Source organism: Corythoichthys intestinalis, chromosome 8 (assembly GCF_030265065.1).
Source record: "Corythoichthys intestinalis isolate RoL2023-P3 chromosome 8, ASM3026506v1, whole genome shotgun sequence".
In the NCBI taxonomy this organism is placed as follows: Eukaryota; Metazoa; Chordata; class Actinopteri; order Syngnathiformes; family Syngnathidae; genus Corythoichthys; species Corythoichthys intestinalis.
The window spans coordinates 57,832,931-57,858,976 of record NC_080402.1 but is presented as its reverse complement, the minus strand read 5'-3'; the positions used below and the strand labels follow the sequence as shown (position 1 = coordinate 57,858,976).

Genomic DNA, 26,046 nt, shown 5'->3' with positions numbered 1-26,046 from the left:
GTTATTGTTGTACTAATTCTGTCAGGCCTAGGGCTGGGCAGGTTTGTGGGTGTGTTTGTCATCTAATTACAGGCCCAGCACCTGACGGGTGGAGTGACGGCAGCTGTCAGCAATCACCATCACCAGCCTACATAAGCCAGCCAGAGCTCCACCACGTCGCTGGATCGTCTTTTTCAGTACACTGTTAGTGCGTTCTCGCATTTTTGAATATTTCTGACTGACCTTAACTCGTCATAGACCTTTCTTGCTTTGCTCTAGGATCTCGCCAGCGCCTCACATCTCTTGTCACCTTCGCCCAGGCTCTCTACACCAAAAAACTCCACTGCTTTGGATTGAATAAACATTTTGACTCTTCTAACCACGCCATCTCACATGCCTGCTTTAGGGTTGTCCGCTGACGATCATTACAGCACGATCCAGCCACGATATGGACCCCGCAGGCACGGAACAGACACCCCAGCACCAACCAACTCCACTCGTGGAACAGCACAACCAGGCTATCCATTACCTCCTCACCCAGGTATCAAATATCTCACAAACACTGCTTTCCCTTCAAGCCAGGCTCACGCCCTTGCCACACGCACACCGACCTCCGTCACCTCAATGAGCACCTGCCTTGTTTGCTACACCGCCAGCGCCGCCCCTGCGTGAACCCATGGTGCCGACGCCCGCTCCCTATGATGGCGATCTGGGTGCTTGCAAGGCATTCCTGGTTCAATGCGGCCTTGTGTTTGAACAGCAAAGCCTCACTTATGCCAACAACCGAGCCAAGATTGCCTACCTTATTGGATGTCTTCGCGACAACGCATTATCGTGGGCAAGCGCCGAATGGGCGAGGGGTTCGGCAGCATGTTCCTCCTTGCCAGCTTCACGGAGGAAATGTGAAAGGTATTCGACCACCTGGTGCGCGGTAGGGAGGCTGCTAAGCGCTTGATGTCGCTTTGCCAAGGCGCTCACAGTGTGGCGGAATACTCCGTGGAATTCCGTACCCTCGCCGCCGAAAGCGGGTTAAATGAGGAAACCCTCCAGGAAGTTTTCGTAGGCGGCCTCTGGGAATCCTTGAAGGACGAGCTGGCATCCCATGACGAACCCGCCTCTCTTGACGCGCTCGTTAGCCTGGCAATCAGGATTGACTGTCGACTCCGGTTGCGTAGACAGCAGCGGCGTGACTTCCCAATTGCCGCCCCCACGCATGCATCGGAGAAGCCCGCCCCGGTGTCACCTCCTGTGGTGGTGGCCTCTCCCCCAGCGGGGGGCTCGGAGCCCATGCAACTGGGCCGGGGGATGCAACTCTCGGCGGGGGAGCGCTTGCACCGACTCCGCTCGAGTTTATGTTTCTATTGCGATGGTAGTGATCAACCCTGCGGGCCTGCCCAGTCTGCCCAGTAAAAGATCAGGATCACCAATAGCAAGAGAGGCGTTGGTGAGCCATACGATGAACAATTCCTCCAGCCGTCTTCCCTCACGTGGGAGGGCCGGAATTGCGAAGTTGCTGATTTGGTCCATTGCGGGGCGGACGAGAGCTTCATTGACCGCTCAATCGTGTCACAACTGGGCATCAAAACATGCCAGCTGGACACTCCTTTGACAACCACCGCACTCAACGGACAACTGCTGTGCCAGGTGGCACCCCAAATAGAGCCAATTAACCTCTGCCTCTCCGGGAATCATCGTGAGGTAACTGCTTTTTAAGTTTTTGATTGCCCACACACACCCTTAGTGCTGGGCCTTTCTTGGCTCAGAGTGCACAACCCCAGTATTGACTGGTCTCACCCCAAGCTGATAGCATGAAGTCCCACGTGCCACACAAGTTGTCTGCAGTCTGCTCTTATTCCTTCTAGACTGGCTCCAACGCCACCCATGCCTTACCTCTCTGCCGTTCCTAACTGTTACCATGACCTTGCGCACGTCTTCAGCAAGGACCACGCAGCAGCCCTTCCTCGTCATCGCCCCTATGATTGCGCCATTGAGCTCCTGCCGAGTGCCGCTCTGCCTACGGGACGCCTTTACAACATCTCTCAGCCCAAGCAGGAGGCCCTGGAGAGATTCATCGCCGACTCACTGGCTGCAGGCATCATCCGCCCCTCCTCTTCCCCAGTTGGTGCAGGCTTCTTTTTTACTGGGAAAAAGGATGGCACGCTACAACCCTGCATTGACTACCGTGGTCCGAATGCAATCACCATCAAGAACAGGTACCCTCTGCCGCTTATTGATTTCGAATATCTGGTGATGCCATTTGGCCTCTGCAACGCACCCGCTGTATTCCAGGCCCTCGTCAACGACGTCCTTCGTGAGATGCTGAACAGGTTTGTTTTTGTCTATCTGGACGACATACTGATCTACTCTCGTACCCCTGCAGAACACGAGCAGCATGTGCCGCAAGTGCTGCAAAGGCTCCTGGAGGATCGCCTCTACGTGAAGGCAGAGAAGTGTGCCTTCCATGTCTCTGAGACTTCCTTTCTCGGGTTCATCGTGGCTGACGGTGAACTCAGGATGGATCGTGCAAAGGTGACCGCTGTGGCCCAGGCCGGGCGACCGGAAACAGCTGCAGCGCTTCCTGGGGTTTGCAAACTTTTACCGGCGATTCAAACACAGCTACAGCCAGATAGCGGCCCCTCTCACTGTCCTCACTGCCAAAAGGTCTGGCTGTCCTCCAGGGATCTGCCACTCAAGACAGAGTCAAGGAAGTTGGCCCCTCGATTCGTCGGCCCTTATGAGATCGTCAAGGTGGTCAACCCATGCGCCGTATGCCTTAAGCTTCCAGTGGCCCTCCGGGTCCATCCGACCTTTCACGTGTCCCAGGTGAAACCTGTCGGGGTGAGTCCCTTGCCCCCCCCCCCCCCCCATTCCGCCCCCTCCACCTCTTCTGTCGATCGACGGGCATCCGGCCTTCAGGGTGGAGAGGCTCCTGGATGTCCGCCGCCGGGGCCGCAGCCTGCAGTATTTGGTGGATTGGGAGGGCTATGGCCCGGAGGAGCGTAGATGGGTCCCGGCGTGCCAGGTCCTCTGTCGCTCTCTTATCCGGGATTGCCATCGGACCCACCTGGGTTCTTTGTGTTGTGTGCCTGGAGGCGCATGTGGGGGGGGGGGGGGGGGTACTGTCAGGCCTAGGGCTGGGCAGGTGTGTGGGTGTGTTTGTCATTCAATTACAGGCCCAGCACCTGATGGGTGGAGCGACGGCAGCTGTCAGCAATCACCATCACCAGCCTACATAAGCCAGCCAGAGCTCCAGTCCTAATTGTCAACATGGGTAAACCTCAACCATGAGAGACAGAATATGGGAAAAAAACTGAAAATCACATTGTTTGATTTTTAAAGAATTTATTTCCAAATTAGAGTGGAAAATAAGTCTTTGGTCACCTACAAACAAGCAAGATTTCTGGCTGTCAAAGAGGTCTAACTTCAAACGAGGTCTAACGAGGCTGCACTTGTTACCTGTATTAATGGCACCTGTTTAAACTCATTATTAGTATAAAAGACACATGTCCACATCCTCAGACAGTCACACTCCAAACTCCACTATGGCCAAGACCAAAGAGCTGTTGAAAGACACCAGAGACAAAATTGTAGACCTGCACCAGGACACCAGAGTAGTGTTGTACCGGTCGTGAACGATTCGTTTTTTTTTTTAACGAATTGTTTGGGTGAACGAGACCGAACTAATCACCTTCTGCACTGATTAGTTGTCGGAAGCTGGGGCTTGCTTGCCACGTGGGAAGGCGTTGAGCAAGCGGCAGAGTCTTGACATCGCACACGACCAATCAGACGCCAGCCTCATCGCGGGCAGGGGAGAGAGCGGAAACAGAATCAGAGCGTCTGTCACTCACTTCCACGTGTGCCCAATAAGCAGCCAGCGTGCAGGCAAGGGGCAAGACTGAGTTATGTCACTTCCCGTTCACTTACTCGGTCCTCCGGCTCCTGACCGAGCTTGCTGCTAACTTGACTTTCCAGTCAAGCGGTGAACAAGTCAAAAAAATGAAAGGAAATGACTTTGTCACATATTTGTTAATGTGGAGCCTATCATATGCTGCTCAAACAGACAAAAACACCACACAAACATAGCGAGTGTGGTGACCCTTTAATATTTGACATAATTCACCCACGGAACTTGTATGTGCATTTGGCCGAGCTCGTTACCTGCCACGTCACTGTCACGTGACAGATACTTGGGAGTCATGCTCGTTCCGGCTGAGTTTAGAGTTCACGGAGAGTCCCAAGCGGCCGGACACAGCAACTCGTCTGTGCAACGGGCCAACAAGACTCCCGCATCGCATCCGCCACATTGGTGGTTGAAGTCTCAGAGGCATTTTTTGAACACTTTTAGCAATTGCGGCTATTAGCTCTCTCGAGCTACCGATGTTTAACGAGTCTTCTGCGGCCGCGTGGTTCGCTTGCACAGAAGCGCAGTTCGCCCTCCACGGTATAGCCGATGACACCATGCACTTCTAACACGTGGTGACCGCACTTGGGTACTCGACGGCGGTCAGAGCACATCGCTTCGTGGTTTATCCGCGGAAGGTGGACAAGTATACGGGGCTCAAGGCGCTCCTTCTCAGACTTTTTGAACCATCGCACACATTGACTTCAAAGACGCCCAAAGTGCTCGCCTCGATAGCCCTACTGCCTGAGGTTCCCACCAACAATAGCGGCCCTTCCGCCCCGGTTCCTCGCAGTCGTACTTCTGTCCCGGTCCCTCCGTCACCACCGCGCATTTCCGCTCTGGCACTTCCCGACGCCGACGTTGCTGTCTCGCCTCCGGCCCCGCTCTCGCTCGCCTTGGCTCCGGCGCTGCTCTCCGTCGACGCCGCTGCGTCCGTCCCTGGCCTTCTTGGCTTCGGCGCCAATGCGCCCGCCTGCGGCCTATTCGACGACGGTGCGCCGGCCTGCGGCCGACTCGAAGACGCCCTGTCCGACTCGGGCCTACTCAATGACGGCCCGTCCGCCTCGGGCCTACTCTACGACGCCCCGTCCGTTACGGGTCTACTTGACGATGCCCCGTCCACCTCCGGCCTTCTCGACGGTGTCCTGTCCGGCCCTGGTTTTCTCGACGGCGTCCCGTCCGGCCCTGGTTTTCCCGACGGCGTCCCGCCCGGCCCTGGTCTTCTCGACGGTGTCTCGTCCGGCCCTGGTTTTGGCCTTCCTAAAGACGTCAATCCTGTGCCTGCGTCTCTGGCTGCTGCTGACGTCGCTCCAGCACCTGCGCCTCTGGAAGTCTCCGAGGTCGCCAGACTTCCGGCGCCGCTGGACACCACCGCCTCCGGGTGTCAGTCCTCTGCCGGCGCGGCTGGCCACCACCGCTAACCTCGCTGCTGTGCCGGTGCCTCCGGAAGTCTCCGAGGTCGCACCTCTGCCAGCGCCTGCGAACGCCGCCCCTGACGTCTCTCCTCGTCCACTGCTTTTGGACAACGATGACTTCGCTCTGGTTTTGGCGTTTCCCTCGCTCCTGATATGACCGGTTGGCTTGGTGCATTTCGCCAGTTGCCCTCGTCCCCGGCCTCGACCGGTCGACTCCGACCACCGTGCCTGTCGCCCTCGTCTATGGCCACACCTGGGCGGTGCCTCGTCCTAGTCGGCCGCCTGATCGTCCTGCTCCATCGTCCACTGCCTGGCATCCTGGACGTCCTCCTGATTGTCGCTTTCAGTCGTCTGCCACGTCGCATCCTGAATGTCCTCCTGATCGTCGCTTTCGGTCGTCCACCGCCTGGCGTCCTGGACTGACTGACAGTCCGTTTGGTCTCCTCCACAGACGCCCTGGGCCGCGCAACCCATCCATTCCGTTCTGTTGATTCGGGTTGTGCCTGGCGTCCTGCATGGGTGAATGCTGGGGAGACCTGTGTTATCAAAACAAAACAACTACAAGTTGAACAGCCTGCAGTATGCCTTATGAAACCAAATGAATATGTGGAAAAAACAAACAAAAATGTATTAACTCTGAATAAAATGCTGAAAATTTTACCCTATTAAATAAAGCCTGATTACAAGTTTGATTTTTAAAAATAAAGCAGTTCTCCAAGGACATTTTTTCAGTTTTGTATATTGTCTGAGTTTCTATAGCTTTCACTCAAGAGATGGCTCAAATAAGATGACAAAATGGATCTTCTTATGTTGCTACACCCTGCACTGACATGTTGAAATCAGTGTTTCTTGTCTATACACACAAACAAGCTACAATCACATAACTGAAAAATGTTTATTTTCTTTTTTTTTTTAATTTCGTTTTTGGTCAGCAAAAAACTGAATATCACTAGATTGCAAATGAGAGGCTCCAAAGCCTACATTAAGAATGTTAAATTTCAAATATCTGCTTGAGATACAAAATCTTTCCAAGGACACATCTGAGAGAAAAAGTAAGGCAATTAAACAAACTTTTGATTGTTAGTGTGCATTACCAATTTCATCTGAAGATTTAGTCAGTGTGAATGGCTGATAGAAATGATTTTAAGAGACAAAACAAACACAAAATAAGTTGGTAATTCATGTGTTTTCTGATTTTGTCATTTTTGATTAATCGTTGACATTGCCATTGGTCTTTAAAATGCAAAGTCATTTAGAAATCTAATCAGACAGTAAAATAAAGCATTTTATTTAGCTGTCTTGGTATAGTTTGCGCCTCAACATATGTTATTCAAATGTATAACACTCGTTGAATGTGCAGTGATTGAGATGTTGTTCACGCCTTCTTACTCAGACTTGCAGAGTATGCAAAACTCAATGTGTTTTTCATCTTTTTGTTTCGATATGAGCCAGGAAAGGATTGCTCAGTAGATGGGAAACCATTCTTTTCATTCTAGTGGCATTGTTTATGTTGTACCATGACCCATTTATCATCCTCTAGTGGCCCCAGGATCCCACTCTGGTCAGTATACTTTCGTTTTGGATGGACTATATGTGGCAGTCAACCTCTGCTGCCACCTGCTGTCAACACTGTTGTTGTCCAACATGCCTTTAAGTATGCATTGCAGCGCTACAGATGTAAATAACAATCAAAATTGATGTTCTGTGCTAAATAATTCTTCAGTTAATGTTCTACTTGTTTCATTAATTCCTAGTTATGGTATTTGGTAAAACTTTATTTGAAAGTGGCGCCATAAGACTGCCATTAGACAATCATAATTATGACATGACACTGTCATTAACATTAGTGAAATCTTATAACACATGTCATTTAGTGTTATCCGGCAAATTATATCACTTTTGAATGGATGTAAAAGATCCAAACTGGACATAAATGGAGTTAGTGACATAATTTGCTAGATGACACTTAATGACATTTGTCATAAGTATTCAGTAATGCCCATGATAGTGTCATATCATAGTTATGATGGTCTTCTGACAGTCTTATGACGCTGCGGTCAAATAAAGCGTTACCGCTTAACCCAAATAAATCAACAAATAAGCTGCACTGGACTATAAGCCGCAGGTTTCAAAATGAAGGAAAAAACTGGCGGCTTATAGTCCAAAAATTACGGTGTATATATATGTGTGTGTGTATGTATGTGCAATATGTTGCAGTCCATTGTGTTCATTGCAGCTGTGTTCCGAATTTTCATGTCGTTGATGTACGGTGGAAGTGGTGGTAAGTTAACGCAGTGCCTGCCTTGACAATTACAGACACAGAATCTCAGTGACGCACCATGAGCCATCCCAGTTTCATCTGTGCAACATGTTGACAGTCGAACCCGTTTTCTGAATGGGAAGAATTTAGGAACCTAAAAATAATGCCAGCTTTAACTCCATGGTTGATAATGACTAGGGATGGGAATTGATAGGATTTTTACGATTCCGATTCCATTTTCAATATTGCGTAACGATTCAATTTTTTATCGATTCTCTTATCGATTCTAATTTGGGGAAAAAGAAGAACAAACATTTTGATTGGCATCGAGTTTGTTTAATCAGAAGTCACAACCTTACAAACTCACAACGAGGTCAAAAGAGGCCCAAAGCCTTAATATTTAACTGTGGCAATAAGTGGCAAATGCACAAGAATGTGTAACATTTCACTGAAACATTTTTCTAATGGAAATAGAAAATATTGGTACATATTGGCACATAGGCCGTTGGTCTGCCGTTGGCAATATGTGTTAAACTTGCAGGGGTCCCCAAACTTTTTCCTGTGAGGGCCACATAACTTTTCCCTTCTCTGATGAGGGGCTGGGGTCAGTTTGTAACAGAAAAAGTGTGACGATTGCAGGAGTGCCTAAATGTAAAAAAAAAAATATTGTTTTTCAGAAAGCACAATCAAATAACCCTTTCTGGGTTCTTCACGGAACAAAAGTAAATAAAATAAAAATATTAATATAATATAATAATAATAATAATAAATAATAATAACACTATTAATCAAATAGATAATAACCAAATAACCCTCTCTGAGTTCTTTACAGAAAAAGGCCAGAAAATAAAAAACAATATTGAGAAAATTTTTTTTTTTCTAAATGCTCTCTGGTATTGTTCAGGGGGCCGGACAAAATGTCGAGGCGGGCCATATTTCGGGGACCCCTGTTAGTGTATTATTTACCAGTATATTGAAATGCATGCCTTTTAGTTTTTATGGTGCTTTCACGCTCAAGTGGGGGCGCCCTTGCGCTTCCTCACGCGAAGATGAACGCGTTCACGTGAAGAAGAGCGTGCTTACACGCGAAGAAGAAGAAATGCCGCATCCAAGCGAGTGAGCGAGTTAGTGAGAGAGGGAAGCACTGCTACGACCCTACGTTCTTTGTTAATGTTTGTAAAATATCTACCGAGGCAACACCTGTATGTATCATCTTTTGTGTTGTTGTTGTTGTGTGTTTCCACTCGCGATCGGACACTTAAATCCAGTTGTGTAGTGGTTTGAACGATGTGCTAATGCTAGCGAACACATGCTAACTGTTTTGTTATTACTGTATTAGCAGCTAATCATCGCTGATTTACGTTGATGCAAACCTGTTTGTTATTGGGGACGAAATTGATTTGTTCCATTTCTATTTTTAGTTTCACTCTTAAAGTGATGGTTGAATAAAATCAGCAAATTATACCAACATCTTCTGTATCATTATTTTGGAGTTTAGCTAGCTGTATAGTTGTCTCGGTGAGGACAGTGCAGTCTATTCCCTCCTGATGCAGTTAGCTCCATCTTCCCCCCCTATGCAGTTATCTCGACCTTGCAATGACTGCAAGTCGTTTTGTTGTAATTTTTCCTCGTGAAGTGAAGACACACTTTCGAGCGTTTGAACCTACGTGCTGTCATTGTTATGTTTACGGCTGCAATGCTCGTGCTAAACCATCGTAACCTTTCATTTTCACCCTCTTTCCTGGTGAAGTGTAGCCAAACTTTGGAGCGGGTGGTTCTTGGCGCCATGCTAGTTTGATGCGTCTGAACAACAAGACAGTCACGACGCAATATGCGTCTTGAGGAATCGTTAAAGGGATCGTTAAGGCTTTTTTCATTGTGATGTCGAGGCCTCGAAACACTAGGAACCGGTTCGGAATTGGAATCGGATTTCGATTCCCATCCCTAATAATGACAGCACTAGATGTCCGAGCACTCGTTGCCAGCCTTTCCCAGTCAAAATGGATTGGACGTCTAGCACAGTCTATGGCACCCAGAGTATAGACAAGTTTCCTGAGCGAAACATGGGCAGCGCCATCTTCTGCTCCGAACGTTCGGTTTAGACAAAACATAGTTAGCAACAACAGTTAGCAATGTGTTGACAAAGTCATAATCAAATGAAAGGAACCCACTGATGCTCCAAAAATGAATTTAGCACAACGTAAACAAGAGTCCGGGACTTTCTGTGCTGTACGCACTCCTGGAAGCGGCTAAATATACAGTATGGTTTGAAATGAAATGTTTTTATCACTGACAAGCTACAAAGCGCCACCGTGGATGTACTCCACCATACACCTTACCAGAAACCAGCAGACAGTATTTCAAGAATGTGGATCGCTTCGCTAAACTTAAAAGCTCCACCTAAAAGATGGTATTTTTGTTCTTATCACTTGGTTGATAAGATACCCACCGAGGAACATCCTATCCCGAAACTTTGGTTGTGTTGTTGTAGTAGCAGTTACAGCAGCAGCATTAGTTGTAGTGAAAAAATATTAAATTTCATAATTACAATCATCATCGTAATACCAATAGCAAAGGCAGCAAGTTGTTTCATGCGCCAGATTTTAGGTTTCGTATTTTTGGAGAACATTACAGTACCTTCCATAACACAGCGGCAGCATGACTACACGAATGCCCGCTAAACATGTACAGCCTGCAGTTTCGACGTCTTTGTTACAAGCACCCATGCTTTGTTGTACGGAGCACTGAGGCACTTGGTTCCACATCCGCCTTCATGATGACAAAATTTCCATGTCCGTGTATGAGGACACCTCCAACACTTTGTGCCTGTGAAGGTACTGGAATGCCTCGGAGCTTTTCCGGTTTCCATCTACTGCCATATAGTCAATAAAATATGTTATTATTTTACTTGTGGTCACCCTCGGCTATTTCTTTGTTGTCTTCCCATGTCGAGATGGCAGAAGGATGCGGTTTTTCCCGAATAGTCTTTTTCAGGGTTTTTAGTGAGTGATGCCACTCCAGCGTCATTGCTGTTAATGTTAAATAATGTGAAAACGGAAGTCGCGAGCAGAAAGCAGGAAGTAAAGTGGAAGTACCTTGGAGACTCTGCTATAGTGTTTGAGAAAGTTTAACTAGTATCCATTTGAATGTTTGACAAGTTTGCGCGAAAGGTATTCCTGAATTACAGTCAGGGCCATTTGGGGGCCTTAAGCAAAATAATGCCAAGGGGCCCATATTTTTGTATAATGTATTAAAATTGTAACTTAATGTGCATCTTTCTTGATTCTTGATCTCATAACTATGTACACAACATTGCCAAGCATTACCTTGAATTGTACATTTGGGGAAATCATCATTTTGTGAAGAGGACGGCACTCCACCTCCAATTCCAAAATACTTCTCAATAGCTCCTTTGAATTATCCAAAGTAATAAATATGATTACATGGAACAAAATTTAGCCCAGGAAAATATTCGTCAACAAAAACGTGTACTGTGGGGAGTGCGCAACTAATTAAGTTGATTCACCATAGGCTACTACTACTTTTCATTGTGTCAAGTGTCATTTTGCCATGAAAAGATACATATCTGCAGAAATGCGAGGGGTGTACTCACTTTTGTGATGCACTGTATCTGTATGTCCCTAACAGACCCCCATGGAGGGCACTAGAGGCATTCATTCACTAAAAAGATAACGTACCTAATTAATAATAATAATGCACATAGTAATTTATGCAATGTTAATAAGAAATGAATTAACGAAATTGAAATAAATACAAGCTAAATTATACACTCAAATAAAACTAGTTATTGAAGTAGAAGTGGAATTATTATTTTTGCATTTTATTGATGGCGATAGACATGCAATTCATTTACCAGGAAGACTGGCTGTGAATGGTTGTTAGGGCCTCAGCCCCTCCCTCCTGAGCCCTGGCCCACCTTGGGCAGGTGTGAGTGTTTTTATTGATTTGCAGGTTGGACGCCAGACGGGTGGAGCGGCCACAGCTGCTGGCAATGACAATCAGCCATCTTCATAAGCCAGCGGACGCCACCACCTCGTCGCCCAATCAACTAGTCTGTTTACCACATCAGTTGCATCTCGCGTACTTAATTATTTATCTGATCCCCGGCTCACGACTTTTATCTTTTATTTATATTTATACACCTCAACAATAAAACAGCAGGCGCTGCCCAATATCAAATGAATATTTTGGTATCTTGCTAAGATGTAGGATTATGTTTAAGTTGAGAAAGTGTAACTGAGGAGCCCACACCAAAGCCTGCGTACAATGGCTCGCTGAACTGAGCTTTAAATCGATGGATGAGTTCCATTCTTTCTGAGACGGCGTAAAATGCCAAAGTGTTGCCAGCGTAATCCAGGTAGACCCCAATTCGTGACGCCTGAGGAGCACCTGCAAGGTCACGGTCCGCTTTGTTGTGCCAGGCAGAATATCCGGAGTCCGAGCAGAGCAGACTCCAGGACTTGCTGTTATAACCCAGCAGACTGTGAGAGTTTTTCCCCTTTCGACTGATGCTTTTATAGGCCACTCCGAGGGAAAACTCGCCGCTCCACTCGGCTTCCCAGTAAAATCTGAAACCTGTAAGCGGCTCCTTGCACAGCACTTGGGAGAAGCCATCGAAGCGCTCGGGATGATCGGGATAAAACTGAATTGTTTTTTTTCTGGTGACCCTCTGGTACCCATCTGACAAGACCAGCTCCTTATAGGTTGTATTTGGATCGAATGTCATCTTCTTGAAGTCTGAGGGAAAAAAAAATATCAACACTAACTGTTAACACTAAATTACACAATTAACTACTCACATTTCAAGAAGTCTGATCTTGTTTTTGGCTCCTGGACATCCATTCCGTTTGGGACTGTTTCAGTATGAAAATAACAAACAATTTCTGTTAAATTATAAAACTCCTTAAAACCGAAAAAAAAGCTCATGAATCCATATTTCTTTATTATCAATTTATTACAAAGCTTCATGCCAATTTTAATTGCTTTTACTAGCAGTTTGATCTTGTAGTTTTATTTTTTTTCGATACAGCAGAAAAATAATGTACCAAATCCATTCGCATTTCTGAACTTTTTGTATTATTTACTATATATTATTAGATGTTTGTAGAGGTAGGTAGTAAAATGTTACATTTACTCTGTTACATTTACTTGAGTAACATTTTGAGAAAAAAATACATCTAAAAGTAGTTTTACCACACAATACCTTTTACTTTTGAGTAGATTTTTGAAGAAAAAACACTACTCTTACTCCCCTTCTTTGGGCTACACTAGAGTTGTTCCATTTTTCCTCTTTACTCCACATATTGACTTTATTTTTTCCAGAGCTGCCGACGGTAGCGCTACCTGTGTCACCAATAAGATGTTGGAACAATAAACACATGACTCCGTTATACTATTCAGAGGTAACAATATTCTTTCTCAACTAGAGGGCACTCATGCTCTTTGGACGGGTTATGGTCTAAATTTGGTGATTGTTTGATTTATGTGTCACCTTTTTGGCATAATACGGTCATGTTATAGGCTCAGCAACTCTGCAGGGATCCCCAACCATCGGGCCTGGTACCGGTACTACTCCATGGCCGCAGAGAAATAATAAATAATGTTAACGACCGCAATCTGACCTTTGCCTCTTGACTAATTTAAATAGAGTATTGCATACGTCACCCTCTAGTGTTTGGCCGCAATTACTGGAATGTTTGCACACCTATAGTAGCCCAGCGTCAGTCAATGTAAACAGTATTGTTAGCTGCCGTTGACTGTGTGCTGCTGGTGCGACGTCCCTGGACAGCTTTTCTACGAGGAAAAGGCCACCTGCTAAGCCAACAGAGGAGCCTACAACCAAGTCCATTCTGCATAATATTTGGCTAATAGCTAGCAAACGAAGTAACAAAAGGAAATGCACTGAGAGCATCATACCTCGTGGCGTACCGTATTGCTAAAGCCAAGAAACCTTTCACGATTGGAGAAGAGCTCATTATGCCTGAGACCAAAGATACTGTATTTGCCGTCAAGTTTTAGGAGAGGCCGTTGTTAGAAAATGTTGATTCAGCATATGGTGAGTTACATTTTCCCTGCACTTAATGTTCATTTTTAGCCATGTCGTGTTATTTTATATTTAATGTGATTTCCTGCCACATATTGCCGGTCTGTGGGGAAAAACAGAGGCCCATATCACACCCGTCCGTGGTGCACAAAGGTTGGGGAACACTGTCAGCTATACTATGGTACAGTATCATAACAACAGTTCATATAGACAAAGTTGTGCTGAGAAAAAAAAAAGTACATAAAAAAAAAAAAAAAAAAAAAAACACATTATAAGCAGTCACTCACAATGCTACTAATTACTTGAGTATTCTTTTCAACTAATACTTTTTTACTTGTACTTGAGTACATTTTTGGATGACTACTTTTACTTGAGTAATAATATTTAGAAGTAACGCTACTCTTTCATGAGTACAATTTTTGGCTTCTCTACCCACCTCTGGATGTTTGCTTCTTTTTCAGAATCCTGTAGTTATGCTTTGGTTCACACTTACCTGTGAGCCGTTTGTCTCCATTTCTTGGGAAAAGGATGTACACAGGTGTTTCCCCTACTGTCAAAAGAAGGCCCATTAATCTTATGTTATCGCTATCGTGGTAATAGTAAACAAAATGCTTTTGTTTATTAGCACAAACCTGTTTTGGAGATTTTAATGAGTTCATTTTTACAGATATCATCCAGATGTTCCTTCATTTCTGAGGCTGTTTTGCTCATCTCGCTGAACGCAAACTGGGGATTGATGAGCACTTTGGGTACCATGGCTTCCGGGGCAACACACAGGGTTGGAAAATTCTATTAAGAGTTATACAAACAAGTCGAAATAAGATTAAAAAAAGGTACAAGGTAAAAATGGTAGCTATAATAATACCTTTCAAATTGTGATTTCCAGCAGGTAATATATAGAACTCCACTGATCGTTTGCTGCATTTGTATAACAAACCAACAAACAAACAACCAACCACCTACTTATCAGGGCTTTCACTACAGCCATGGCACAAGATGAGTTAGGTATTGAATTTGCAGCCTAACATTGTAAATTCACAAAGAAACGATTTTAAAAATTACCTGCAGAAAGTGAATGTTGTCTTCTGTTTCCAGAATGTGCCTCAGCTCAGCATCTCTTCGCTGCAGCTCGAGTATCTCTTGTTCCAGACGCTCCACATAGCCGTCAGCTTGTGACATAGCTGCCTGCATGTTGGCTGTAATCAACTGATGGATTTCAGCCTTCCAGCGCTCCACCGCCTGCAGCATCTCGTGGAAAGTCTTATCACTCTCGGTCTGGGCTCGCTGGGCACTGCTCTAAAGATATTTTGTCAGGACGAAGAACATAAAAAAAATTGTGATAATTTACTGTGCGTCAAACAGTGTTGGATTAATAGGTGGTCTTACTTTGAGAACATTCACATTGTGTTTGAGCTCCTGTAGCTCTTTCATCCTGTCCTGAATGATGTGTTGAACCTCAGACTGTGTCACCACCAGCACCTTCTAAAGGAATGAAAAGAATAGGGATATTTTAAATCTCACCTCCTCTTATGTCAGTTTAGATCTACTGCCCAGCCAATGACTGGACCATCCTTATCTTTTGTGGAAGCGCCTTTCAGAGATCGTCTTTAAGAATTAGACCAAAATATCTCGTAGAATCAAATATGAAGTGAGACCAACTCTACCTGCTTCTCGATACGTTCCTCCTCTGCAGAGGTGATGTTGTGGCTGCGGTGCTCTCGAACAGTACACAAGACACATATGCACATTTGATCCGAGCGGCAGAACAGCTCTAAGCCCTTCTCGTGCTGTGGGCAGATCTTCCTGTCCAGGTGGCCAGTTTCGTCCACCAACTTGTGCCGCTTGAAGGTAGACGACTCGTAATGCGGCTTCACGTGCGTTTCACAATAGTACGCCAGGCACACGAGGCAGGATTTCACCGCCTTGTTGCGCCGACCCACGCAGAAATCACAAAAGGACTCCTTGTGCATGTAGGGGAAAGGCATGAGCTCTTGAAACAAGCGGCGGGGCTCCAAGTAGACTTCCGGTAGATTGCGTTTCAGCACGGGCCTTGGCGTGAAGGTGGCTCTACACTGGGGGCAGCTGTACACTCCCATGTGGTCAAACTGATCCCAGTAAATCTTGATACATTCCAAACAGTAAGTGTCCCCACATGGGATGGTGACCGGGTCTCTTTGTCCATCCTCACAAAGAGGGCAAATCGCTTCTGGCGGTAAAGGGAAACTAGACTCAGCCATGATTCTTTTGGGAGAAACAGAAGCAGTACCTTTTGAACAAAGCAGTGACCCAACACTGTGACACCTTCCCATTTTATGGTGACACTCAAAAAGGGTAGGTTTTGTGTACACTACAAGCAGATAGCCTACGCTTTCTCACTCTCTACTCATTTTCCGCAACGTGCAACCTTGAAAATTTTTTGTTTACCCATTAAAATACATAGGTCAGCAACAATGGCGCTAGCAGGGGGTTGCCATGCCCTCTATGAATTTATTGGCCATCCCACTGGTAAATCGTAGTATGGTCAGATATGCATTTCATCCCAAATATGTCATTCATAACATTAAATATAAAACAAGACACCAAAGTATTATTAGGAGGTAGTAGGCTCTTCTGATTGTAATCTACTGGCCAGTTTAGGACTACAGAATGATATCCTAAAATATTATGGTTTTTAGTTTTTATGATTTTAAGTTTCCCCATCTGGCCACTCCTGTGAACAAATTCTGGCGCACCAATGGTGTGCAAGATAGAAACTACAGACATAGAAGATTGTTAAAATGATGAATCAGGCATTTTTGTGAGCACTAAGCATAATATTTGAAACTGATGAAAAGGCGGCTGAACAACCAAACTCATTGACTGATTTTCAATCACATTTGAAAGAACAACAAATTGTACAAAATAATAGTTACCAAAAAAAAAAAAAAAGCCGCAGTAAGCCCGGCTGTCTCTAAAACTTAAATAGAAAAGTAAATGATAACACATACACAACTAACTTGTTGTGGTTTTATACACAATTCCATAGCAAACCAACTGGTTCTATGACTCCAGTTCATTCTAGGTTTCCAGTTGACTGATCAGTGAGTTTAATGGTGGCGCATGTTTTCAAAACAACTCTTTTTAAGCTTGGGAAATTGTCAGGATGTGGGCTCCTTACTTAAGTGTAAAAGGCAGTGCAAGGTGACAAAAGGTAAAGGTTGCGTGTAGCAGAATGCATGCATTTATCAAAACACAGTTGGTGGAAATGATGTTAGTTACAGGTAAGGTAAAGGGGTGTTAAATATGATGATATATTATGTTGAATATTTGATGTAAAGCCCTTGCTGCAACATTCTTTGCACACAACCAAAATAGGTAACTAAAGTCAGTAAAGGTTGAGCTTAAGTAGGGATTGTTGGTGGAACTTGTTAGATGGAGCATTTGGTATAACAGCTGTAATGGGATGGGGAACTGTCAAATGCAATGTATTCCTCTGTGGAATCAAGCAAAGGCTGGGTGGCGAACCAGGCTGTGGAAGCATATGTCAGAACGAGGAAACAGCAGAGATAACGTGCTTAAAGGAGGCCAACCCAGCTCTGGCATTGCCACAAGATGCTTGATCAGAGATGACTGGAAAGAAGGAAGGAAGTGGAAAGATGTGATGAAGAGCAAGTCAAAAATTAAAAAAAAAAAATAAATAAATAAATGCATGTCTTGAAAAGAAAATCATTGCATGAAAGACCCGTGAGGTTGGCCTCCATTAGACGCAAATTTGTAGAAAAATTATGTCATTTATTTGTTCTAGGTTTGTGCTGAAAAAAAAAAAAGGTGCTGCTATCGTTTTTGAGATGAAGAATTCTTTTATATACTAGTTTACTGAGCGAAAAATGGTCAGCGCCATCTTTGACATTTTCTGGTATGGACTTCCGGTTTAGACAGAACACTATGAATTGCGCTTGAATCTCAAAAAATGGATTCAGCACGATATAGATCAGACTCCGGGACTTTCTGTGCTGTGCTTGGTTGTTGAACTCCAGGAACCGCCTATGCATAATTGGAAGTGGAATGTTTTGAAGAGTGTACAGCTTCAAAGCGCCATTGTGGATCTACCTCACCCAGTGCCTTAAAATGAAATCAGCAGTAGATTTGATTAGCAGCTTTAACCTAAACGATACACCTAAAAGATTGCATGTTTGTTCTTTTAACTTTGTTGACCTTTCAAGGACAAAAGTCTAACAATCTGTGCAGTCTGTGTTTACAAGGGCTGACACGGATTTTGTTGTCACAAGGAATACTATAAGCAAATTTTTATCTAGTTAGGTTATAGTTATGGTATTAGGAGCACATGTACATATAAACGCAAATAGTATGTCATTCTTTTTTATTGCAACTATTAATCACAAAACATTTGGACAACGTGATTCCATTTACTTGTTTAATTTAAAACAATTGGTGCACGTGCAAGATAGGTCAATAAATCATAATTTATAAATTACAAAAATATTACTGAAGGTGGAGCATACAGTGCCTTGCAAAAGTATTGGGCCCCCTTGAATCTTGCAACCTTTCGCCACATTTCAGGCTTCAAACATTAAGATATGAAATTTAATTTTTTTGTCAAGAATCAACAACAAGTGGGACACAATCGTGAAGTGGAACAACATTTATTGGATAATTTAAACTTTTTTAACAAATAAAAAACTGAAAAGTAGGGCGTGCAATATTATTCGGCCCCTTTACTTTCAGTGCAGCAAACTCACTCCAGAAGTTCAGTGAGGAACTCTGAATGATCCAATGTTGTCCTAAATGACCGATGATGATAAATAGAATCCACCTGTGTGTAATCCAGTCTCCGTATAAATGCACCTGCTCTGTGATAGTCTCAGGGTTCTGTTTAAAGTGCAGAGAGCATTATGAAAACCAAGGAACATACCAGGCAGGTCCGAGATACTGTTGTGGAGAAGTTTAAAGCCGGATTTGGATACAAAAAGATTTCCCAAGCTTTAAACATCTCAAGGAGCACTGTGCAAGCCATCATATTGAAATGGAAGGAGCATCAGACCACTGCAAATCTACCAAGACCCGGCCGTCCTTCCAAACTTTCTTCTCAAACAAGGAGAAAACTGATCAGAGATGCAGCCAAGAGGCCCATGATCACTCTGGATGAACTGCAGAGATCTACAGCTGAGGTGGGAGAGTCTGTCCATAGGACAACAATCAGTCGTACACTGCACAAATCTGGCCTTTATGGAAGAGTGGCAAGAAGAAAGCCATTTCTCAAAGATATCCATAAAAAGTCTCGTTTAAAGTTTGCCACAAGCCACCTGGGAAACACACCAAACATGTGGAAGAAGGTGCTCTGGTCAGATGAAACCAAAATTGAACTTTTTGGCCACAATGCAAAACGATATGTTTGGCGTAAAAGCAACACAGCTCATCACCCTGAACACACCATCCCCACTGTCAAACAGGGTGGTGGCAGCATCATGGTTTGGGCCTGCTTTTCTTCAGCAGGGAAAGGGAAGATGGTTAAAATTGACGGGAAGATGGATGCAGCCAAATACAGGAACATTCTGGAAGAAAACCTGTTGGTATCTGCACAAGACCTGAGACTGGGACGGAGATTTATCTTCCAACAGGACAATGATCTAAAACATAAAGCAAAATCTACAATGGAATGGTTAAAAAATAAACGTATCCAGGTGTTAGAATGGCCAAGTCAAAGTCCAGACCTGAATCCAATCGAGAATCTGTGGAAAGAGCTGAAGACTGCTGTTCACAAACACTCTCCATCCAACCTCACTGAGCTCGAGCTGTTTTGCAAGGAAGAATGGGCAAGAATGTCAGTCTCTCGATGTGCAAAACTGATAGAAACATACCCCAAGCGACTTGCAGCTGTAATTGGAGCAAAAGGTGGCGCTACAAAGTGGTAACGCAAGGGGGCCGAATAATATTGCACGCCCCACTTTTCAGTTTTTTGTTAAAAAAGTTTAAATTATCCAATAAATTTTGTTCCACTTCACGATTGTGTCCCACTTGTTGTTGATTCTTGACAAAAAAATAAAATGTTACATCTTTATGTTTGAAGCCTGAAATGTGGCGAAAGGTTGCAAGGTTCAAGGGGGCCGAATACTTTTACAAGGCACTGTAAATCGAGCCTACCATCATCAAGGTAGAATGTACATAGTATCATATATGTCCATCAATGTAAGTGTTGTTGTGATGCACATCAAGTTGTCTTCCCTTGCCTAATGGCGTTTTCCACTCGTAAACAAACAAACAAAAAACGTGTAAGACATGAATTTATGTATTTCTGGTAAAAAGCCCTCGTATGAATTACATGAGTGTTTTCCATTTATTTATCGTTGAAGCTAATGTAAAGCTAATGATGTCTCAGCGGTGATGCAACACAAAGAATTGCAGTCGGATTAAACTTAATTGCAGCTGGTATAGACCCTACCCACGTGACGTCACAACTCCGCCCTCCTGACTGGTGCCGCCCAATTGTCCATCAACACATCGTGTTTACCTGTTACGGCTACGTACATTCCTCCTATTTACGGCGTGTTTTTCTGCTCGTTAACATTAATAATCAAAATGGTGAAGACGTGTGTGGCGGTCGGCTGCAATAACAGAGAAGATAGACGGAGAGACTTGAAGTTCTACCGGATTCCGAGAGACCCGGAGAGGAGAGAGCGAGATGGGCTGCTGCAATTCGACGAGAAAACTGGGCTCCAAACGATTACCACAGATTATGTAGTAGTCATTTTATATCTGGTAAGATGCATTTAATATATATTTAGAGGGTTTGGGGCTGACAACCACAATTAAGATCATTGCTAGGCTAATCGCCGACAACATACACGTATGTATGTAGTGAGAGTGCTATCGCTAAACCATATAAACATTAAAAGCTCTAGCTCCATTGACAAATGACATGAAATACATTAGACTTGACAGTGGATGTTAGCAAGAACAAAAGATTTTGAATTGAAAATTTCGTAACTCACCTTTCCAAGCACAAGATAGATTCCTGCCGAATTTTCGTGGACGAGGACCTGTTTCACCCAACCAGCAACGAAGTATTTATAAGCCTCCAAGCTCTTAAAGTTTTTCAAACCTTCGTGAGAATAGGCTGCTTTTGTGTGGACAAGATAGTTTTAAATATCAGGGTAGCTAGCAGATGTCAGGCAAATACGCCGAAGACAGCGGGTCGAAAAACATCGATTTAGGCATCAAATATGGATCTGGCGAATGGATAAACTGAAGCTTTTCCACATAACGCCTTTTATGCAACGCATCAAGTGAGTTTACAGCATCCGAAAGCACCGGGTCTTCCATGAAATGCATTATAAATTGCTCGATCAATTGAGACCATTGATAATACAGACACAAAATGACGGACAAGGGGGCGGAACAATACAGCGATCACGTGATTTTGTGACGTCGGTGGGTAGGGTCTATTGCTTTGTGGTGGGCACTGGTGGCACTATCTGGGTTCCACATCTGCCTTCATGAACACAAAATTCCCATATTCATGTATTGGGACCAGGGTAGTTCCTGACCCCTTTGGTACCCTAGGAAACAAATGTGCTGGTCCCCCCCGCAAAAATAGTTATTTTCACAACACATATTTCAACACTCACACTGTACTTACAGTGGGGCAAATAAGAATTTAGTCAACCACCAATTGTGCAATTTCTCCTACTTGAAAAGATTAGAGAGGCCTGTAATTGTCAACATGGGTAAACCTCAATCATGAGAGACAGAATGTGGGGGGAAAAAAACAGAAAATCACATTGTTTGATTTTTAGATAATTTTATTTCCAAATTAGAGTGGAAAATAAGCATTTGGTCACCTACAAACAAGCAAGATTTCTGGCTGTCAAAGAGGTCTAACTTCTTCTAACGACGTCTAACGAGGCTCCACTCGTTACCTGCATCAATGGCACCTGTTTTAACTCATTATCAGTATAAAAGATCTCACCCCGTGGCGTCAAAATGATATCAAGAACGGTGAGCAAAAATCCCAGAACCACACAGGGGGACCTAGTGAATGACCTACAGAGAGCTGGGACCACAGTAAAAAAGGCTACTATCAGTAACACAATGTGTCGCCAGGGACTCAAATTCTGCACTGCCAGACGTGTCCCCCTGCTCAAGCCAGTACACGTCCAGGCCTGTCTGCGGTTATCTAGAGAGCATTTGGATTATCCAGAAGAGGACTGGGAGAATGTGTTATGGTCAGATGAAACCAAAATAGAACTTTTTGGTAGAAACACAGGTTCTCGTGTTTGGAAGAGAAAGAATACTGAATTGCATCCGAAGAACACCATAACCACTGTGAAGCATGGGGGTGGAAACATCATGCGTTGGGGCTGTTTGTATGCAAAGGGACCAGGACGATTGATATGTGTAAAGCAGCATGTCCAAAGTCCGGCCCGGGGGTCAAATGCGGCACGTGGTCAAATTTCATCCGGCCCCTAGCCTCTGTCATAAAATAAATAACGTCTGGCCCACACACAGACTTAATAATTTGGTCAGCAGTACTGCTACCAGCTTACACACTAAATGCTGCTCCTCATTTACCCACTAAAAGGCGGCAGCACTCTAAGCAACATTACCCCGTGTAACCCTTTACTCCCAACATTCTAAGATGGCGACAATCAACAAAAAAAAAGAAAGTTGACTGCGACGGCCGACGCTTCAAGGAAATTGGAATATTTCTTCACTATAATACACAATAACTGTGTCTGCCTCATTTGCAAAGAGACAGTCAGTGTTTTTAAAGAGTTCAATGTGAGGCGATATTACCAAACAAGACACACTGACATGTACGACAAGATTACAGGGAAGATACGCAGCGAGAAACTGAAGCAACTTGAAGCTAGTTTAATTTTACAGCAGCAGCAGTATTTCACAAGAGCCCGAGACTCAAAAGCGCAAAGGCTAATTGCGAGATTGTTGTATTTATTAATTAAAAAATGATAATAAAGCAAATGTGACACACAGAATGGCTTCCTAAAATTTGTCTAAATATATTGTTTTACGTACAGGATGTTAGCCGAGGTCGGCCCACCACATTTTTACCACATCAAATCTGGCCCCCTTTGCAAAAAGTTTGGACACCCCTGGTGTAAAGGAAAGAACGAATGGGGCCATGTATCAAGAGATTTTGAGTGAAAATCTCCTTCCATCAGCAAGGGCATTGAAGATGAGACGTGGCTGGGCTTTCAGCATGACAATGATCCCAAACACACAGCCAAGGCCAACAAAGGAGTGGCTTCATAACCTAGAAGCATTTCAAGGTCCTGGAGTGGCCAAGCCAGTCTCCAGATCTCAACCCCATAGAAAGTCTGTGGAGGGAGTTGAAAGTTCGTGTTGCCCAACGACAGCCCCAAAACATCACTTCTCTAGAGGATATCTACATTGAGGAATAGGCCAAAATACCAGCAACAGTGTGTGAAAAGCTTGTGAAGAGTTACAGAAAACATTTGGCCTCCGTTATTTCCAACAAAGGGTGCATAACAAAGTATTGAGATGAACTTTTGGTATTGACCAAATACCTATTTTCCACCGTGATATGCAAATAAATTCTTTAAAAATCTAACAATATGATTTTCTGTTTTTTTTTTTTTTTTTCCCACATTGTCTCTAATGGTTGAGATTTACCCATGTTGACAATTACAGGCCTCTCCAATATTTTCAAGTGGGAGAACTTGCACAATTAGTGGTTGACTAAATACTTATGTGCCCCACTGTATTTCTCCACTGGCAGTTTGTGTTTGGGAAGGTACTGGGTTTGGCGGGCTTAAACTTGGTGCCGATGTGGATAAGGTGGCTGTAAAAGATCACCCGGGATGTACAGAGGTAGAAGGGAAATATTTCTGAAGAGCATCTACAAAGAGACGAAAAAAGGATGTTACATTATATTAAGTCTTGTAGCTGTTGAGTGTGAAACCAACATCACATAACCATAATAGCACCTAACTCTCTCAGCCTACTGTATCTGGCTCAATCAGGTGTTCGGATCTGGCCACTAACTTTGACGGGCGAGGTTGAAAAACAAAATAAATTCAATAAGCACTGCAATTAGATGGATGGATTAGAAACGGGCAAAAGGTGCATTAGAAAAATTATTTCATTATCATTTATAGACATTATTGGACGGTGGGACGCCCCTAGCATTTGCTTTCTTCATGCTGTCCTCCCATGTCGTGATGATGGCAGATGGAAGCGGCATTTTCAAACTGTCTTTTTTGAGGGATTTTGATAAGTAATTCCACTCCAGTTCCAAGCTGAAGTACCTTGGAAACGTGTCTAAAGATCAATCTGAGGTCAACCTGCCCCCCATTTAGAATAAAAATGGTGTCAATTTTTTGTGCTGGTTTGTGCTGTAAATATTTTCATTTGTGCTGCTATCGTATCACAAACATAACACAAACAATAAACCCCACTCACATGATGTCACAACCACGCCTCCGCGCCATATTGTCCGTCAGCTCGTCGTGTTTAAGCATTCCCGCTACGTAAATTCCTCCTACTATGATGTGTTTTTCTGCTCGTTAACATTAATAATTAAAATGGTGAAGGCGTGTGTGGCGGTTGGTTGCAGTAACAGAGAAGATAGACGGAGAGACTTGAAGTTCTACTGTATTCCGAGAGACCCGGAGAGGAGAGCGAGATGGACTGCTGCAATTCGACGAGAAAACTGGGCACCAAACGATCACCACACATTATGTAGTAGTCATTTTATATCTGGTAAGATGCATTCAATATATATTTAGAGGGTTTTGGGCTGACAACCACAATTAAGATCATTGCGAGGCTAATCGTCGACAACATACAGTTTCAAATTCAAGATATTTATTTCTTCCCCCATCATTATTTTTTGAATAATATTTAGCTGGTACCAAGTGAAAGAAGCTGGCCTGGTCTCCGGATCATCAGTTAAACAGGGGTGTCCAAACTTTTTGCAAAGGGGGCCAGATTTGGTGTGGTAAAAATGTGGGGGGCTACCTTGGCTGATTTACGTAGAACAATATATTTAAACAAATTTTAGCAAGCCCTTCTGTGTGTCACATTTGCTTTATTATTATTTTTTTAAATTCATAATTTCAACAATCTCGCCTTTGTGGCGTTCTCTTTCGACACTTGGGCTCTTGCGAAATACTGCTGCTGTGAAATTAAACTAGCTTCAAGTTGCTATAATTTCTCGCGTATCTTCCCTGTAATGTTGTACATGTCAGCGTGTCTTGTTTGGTAAAATCGCGTCACATCGAACTCTTTGAAAACAGCGACTGTCTCTTTGCAAATGAGGCAGACACAGTTGTTGTTGATCTCAGACTGAACTATAAAAGAATTGTTAATATCTCAAAAACAAAGCAGCACAAAAAAAAACAAAAAAAAAAAAAAATCAGCACAAAGCCAAACCAAGCACAAATGAATGCCATTATTTCTCTATAAATTTCCATTTAATGGGGGGGCAACATCACGAAGGTTTGCAAGAACATTAAAAAACCTTAGTAATTTTGATGTTTCCAATTAAAAGTTTCAACAAACAAATTGTCATAGTGTGTTGGGTTCTCTCAAGTTTGTGCCCAAGTGTGTCTTGTCCTTGCGATTGCCCATTGAGCTCACCTGTTATGGCCTTGTCATGCTCCTTGTTTAGCTACCTGCCTCCACAATATTTTTTTAGATAGTACAGTGGAGTGAGGAATGCAATAACCTGCACTGAAGGGACTAAGCAGCCGCCGCTATGACACATGTCGCACCATCGGTCGACAGCTTTTTGGTCCAAAATCGAAAGGTTCAATTGAAATGTCAAAAGTAAGGATTAAAAAATAAATAAATAAAAATGTGTATTTATATCCGTTCCTACTAGCCTTCTCTCTTAATTTTGTGCATTTTTCAAAAATATTTTTTGCATCATCCAGCCATTTAAAACATTTAAAAAAGGTAATACAAGCAAATATAAAAATAAATTTCAAAATAATGGGACACATTAGGTAATCACAATCAAAGACAGGTGAGGTGGCAGGAAGGGTGAGTGGTGGAAACAGGAGGATGAGGCTTCAAAATAATACAGGAAGACAATAAACCTAGACAGGATAGAAGCCTCCTCCTGGCGTGACATGCTCTCTAGACTGATTTGCTACTTCAAGACCTGGATGATTTTCTGTGATTAATAATGAATCATGCTTTGTTCTTTCAAAAGTTGCACTCATCATGCCCTAAACAAGTCTACTTCTGTCATTGGGGCCCAAATAGTAGCTTTGTCCAATAATAATAATCAATAATAATCAACAGAATAACAGTAGCCGTATCGTGAAAAATACAAATAATACTGTAGTGCATGCTGGTTAGTAACACTAGACTAGAATAATCAAATATAACCATAGCATAATAACAGCATGTTTTATGAGCCCAAACAGACAGAAGAGTAGCT

General features: G+C 43.8%; 1 protein-coding gene across 1 annotated transcript; it reads right to left on the bottom strand.

The window, feature by feature from the left end:
* Positions 1-7,869: 7,869 nt before the first annotated feature.
* On the bottom strand, positions 7,870-15,910 carry ftr84 (finTRIM family, member 84). The gene is made up of 7 exons (XM_057842904.1): positions 15,284-15,910; positions 15,006-15,101; positions 14,682-14,915; positions 14,252-14,408; positions 14,113-14,169; positions 12,376-12,429; positions 7,870-12,313 (listed from the first exon to the last, which is right to left on the bottom strand). The coding sequence occupies exons 1-7, from the start codon at positions 15,854-15,856 to the stop codon at positions 11,775-11,777; spliced, it is 1,710 nt and encodes a 569-aa protein (XP_057698887.1). The 5' UTR covers positions 15,857-15,910; the 3' UTR covers positions 7,870-11,774.
* Between the last annotated feature and the right edge of the window lie 10,136 nt (positions 15,911-26,046).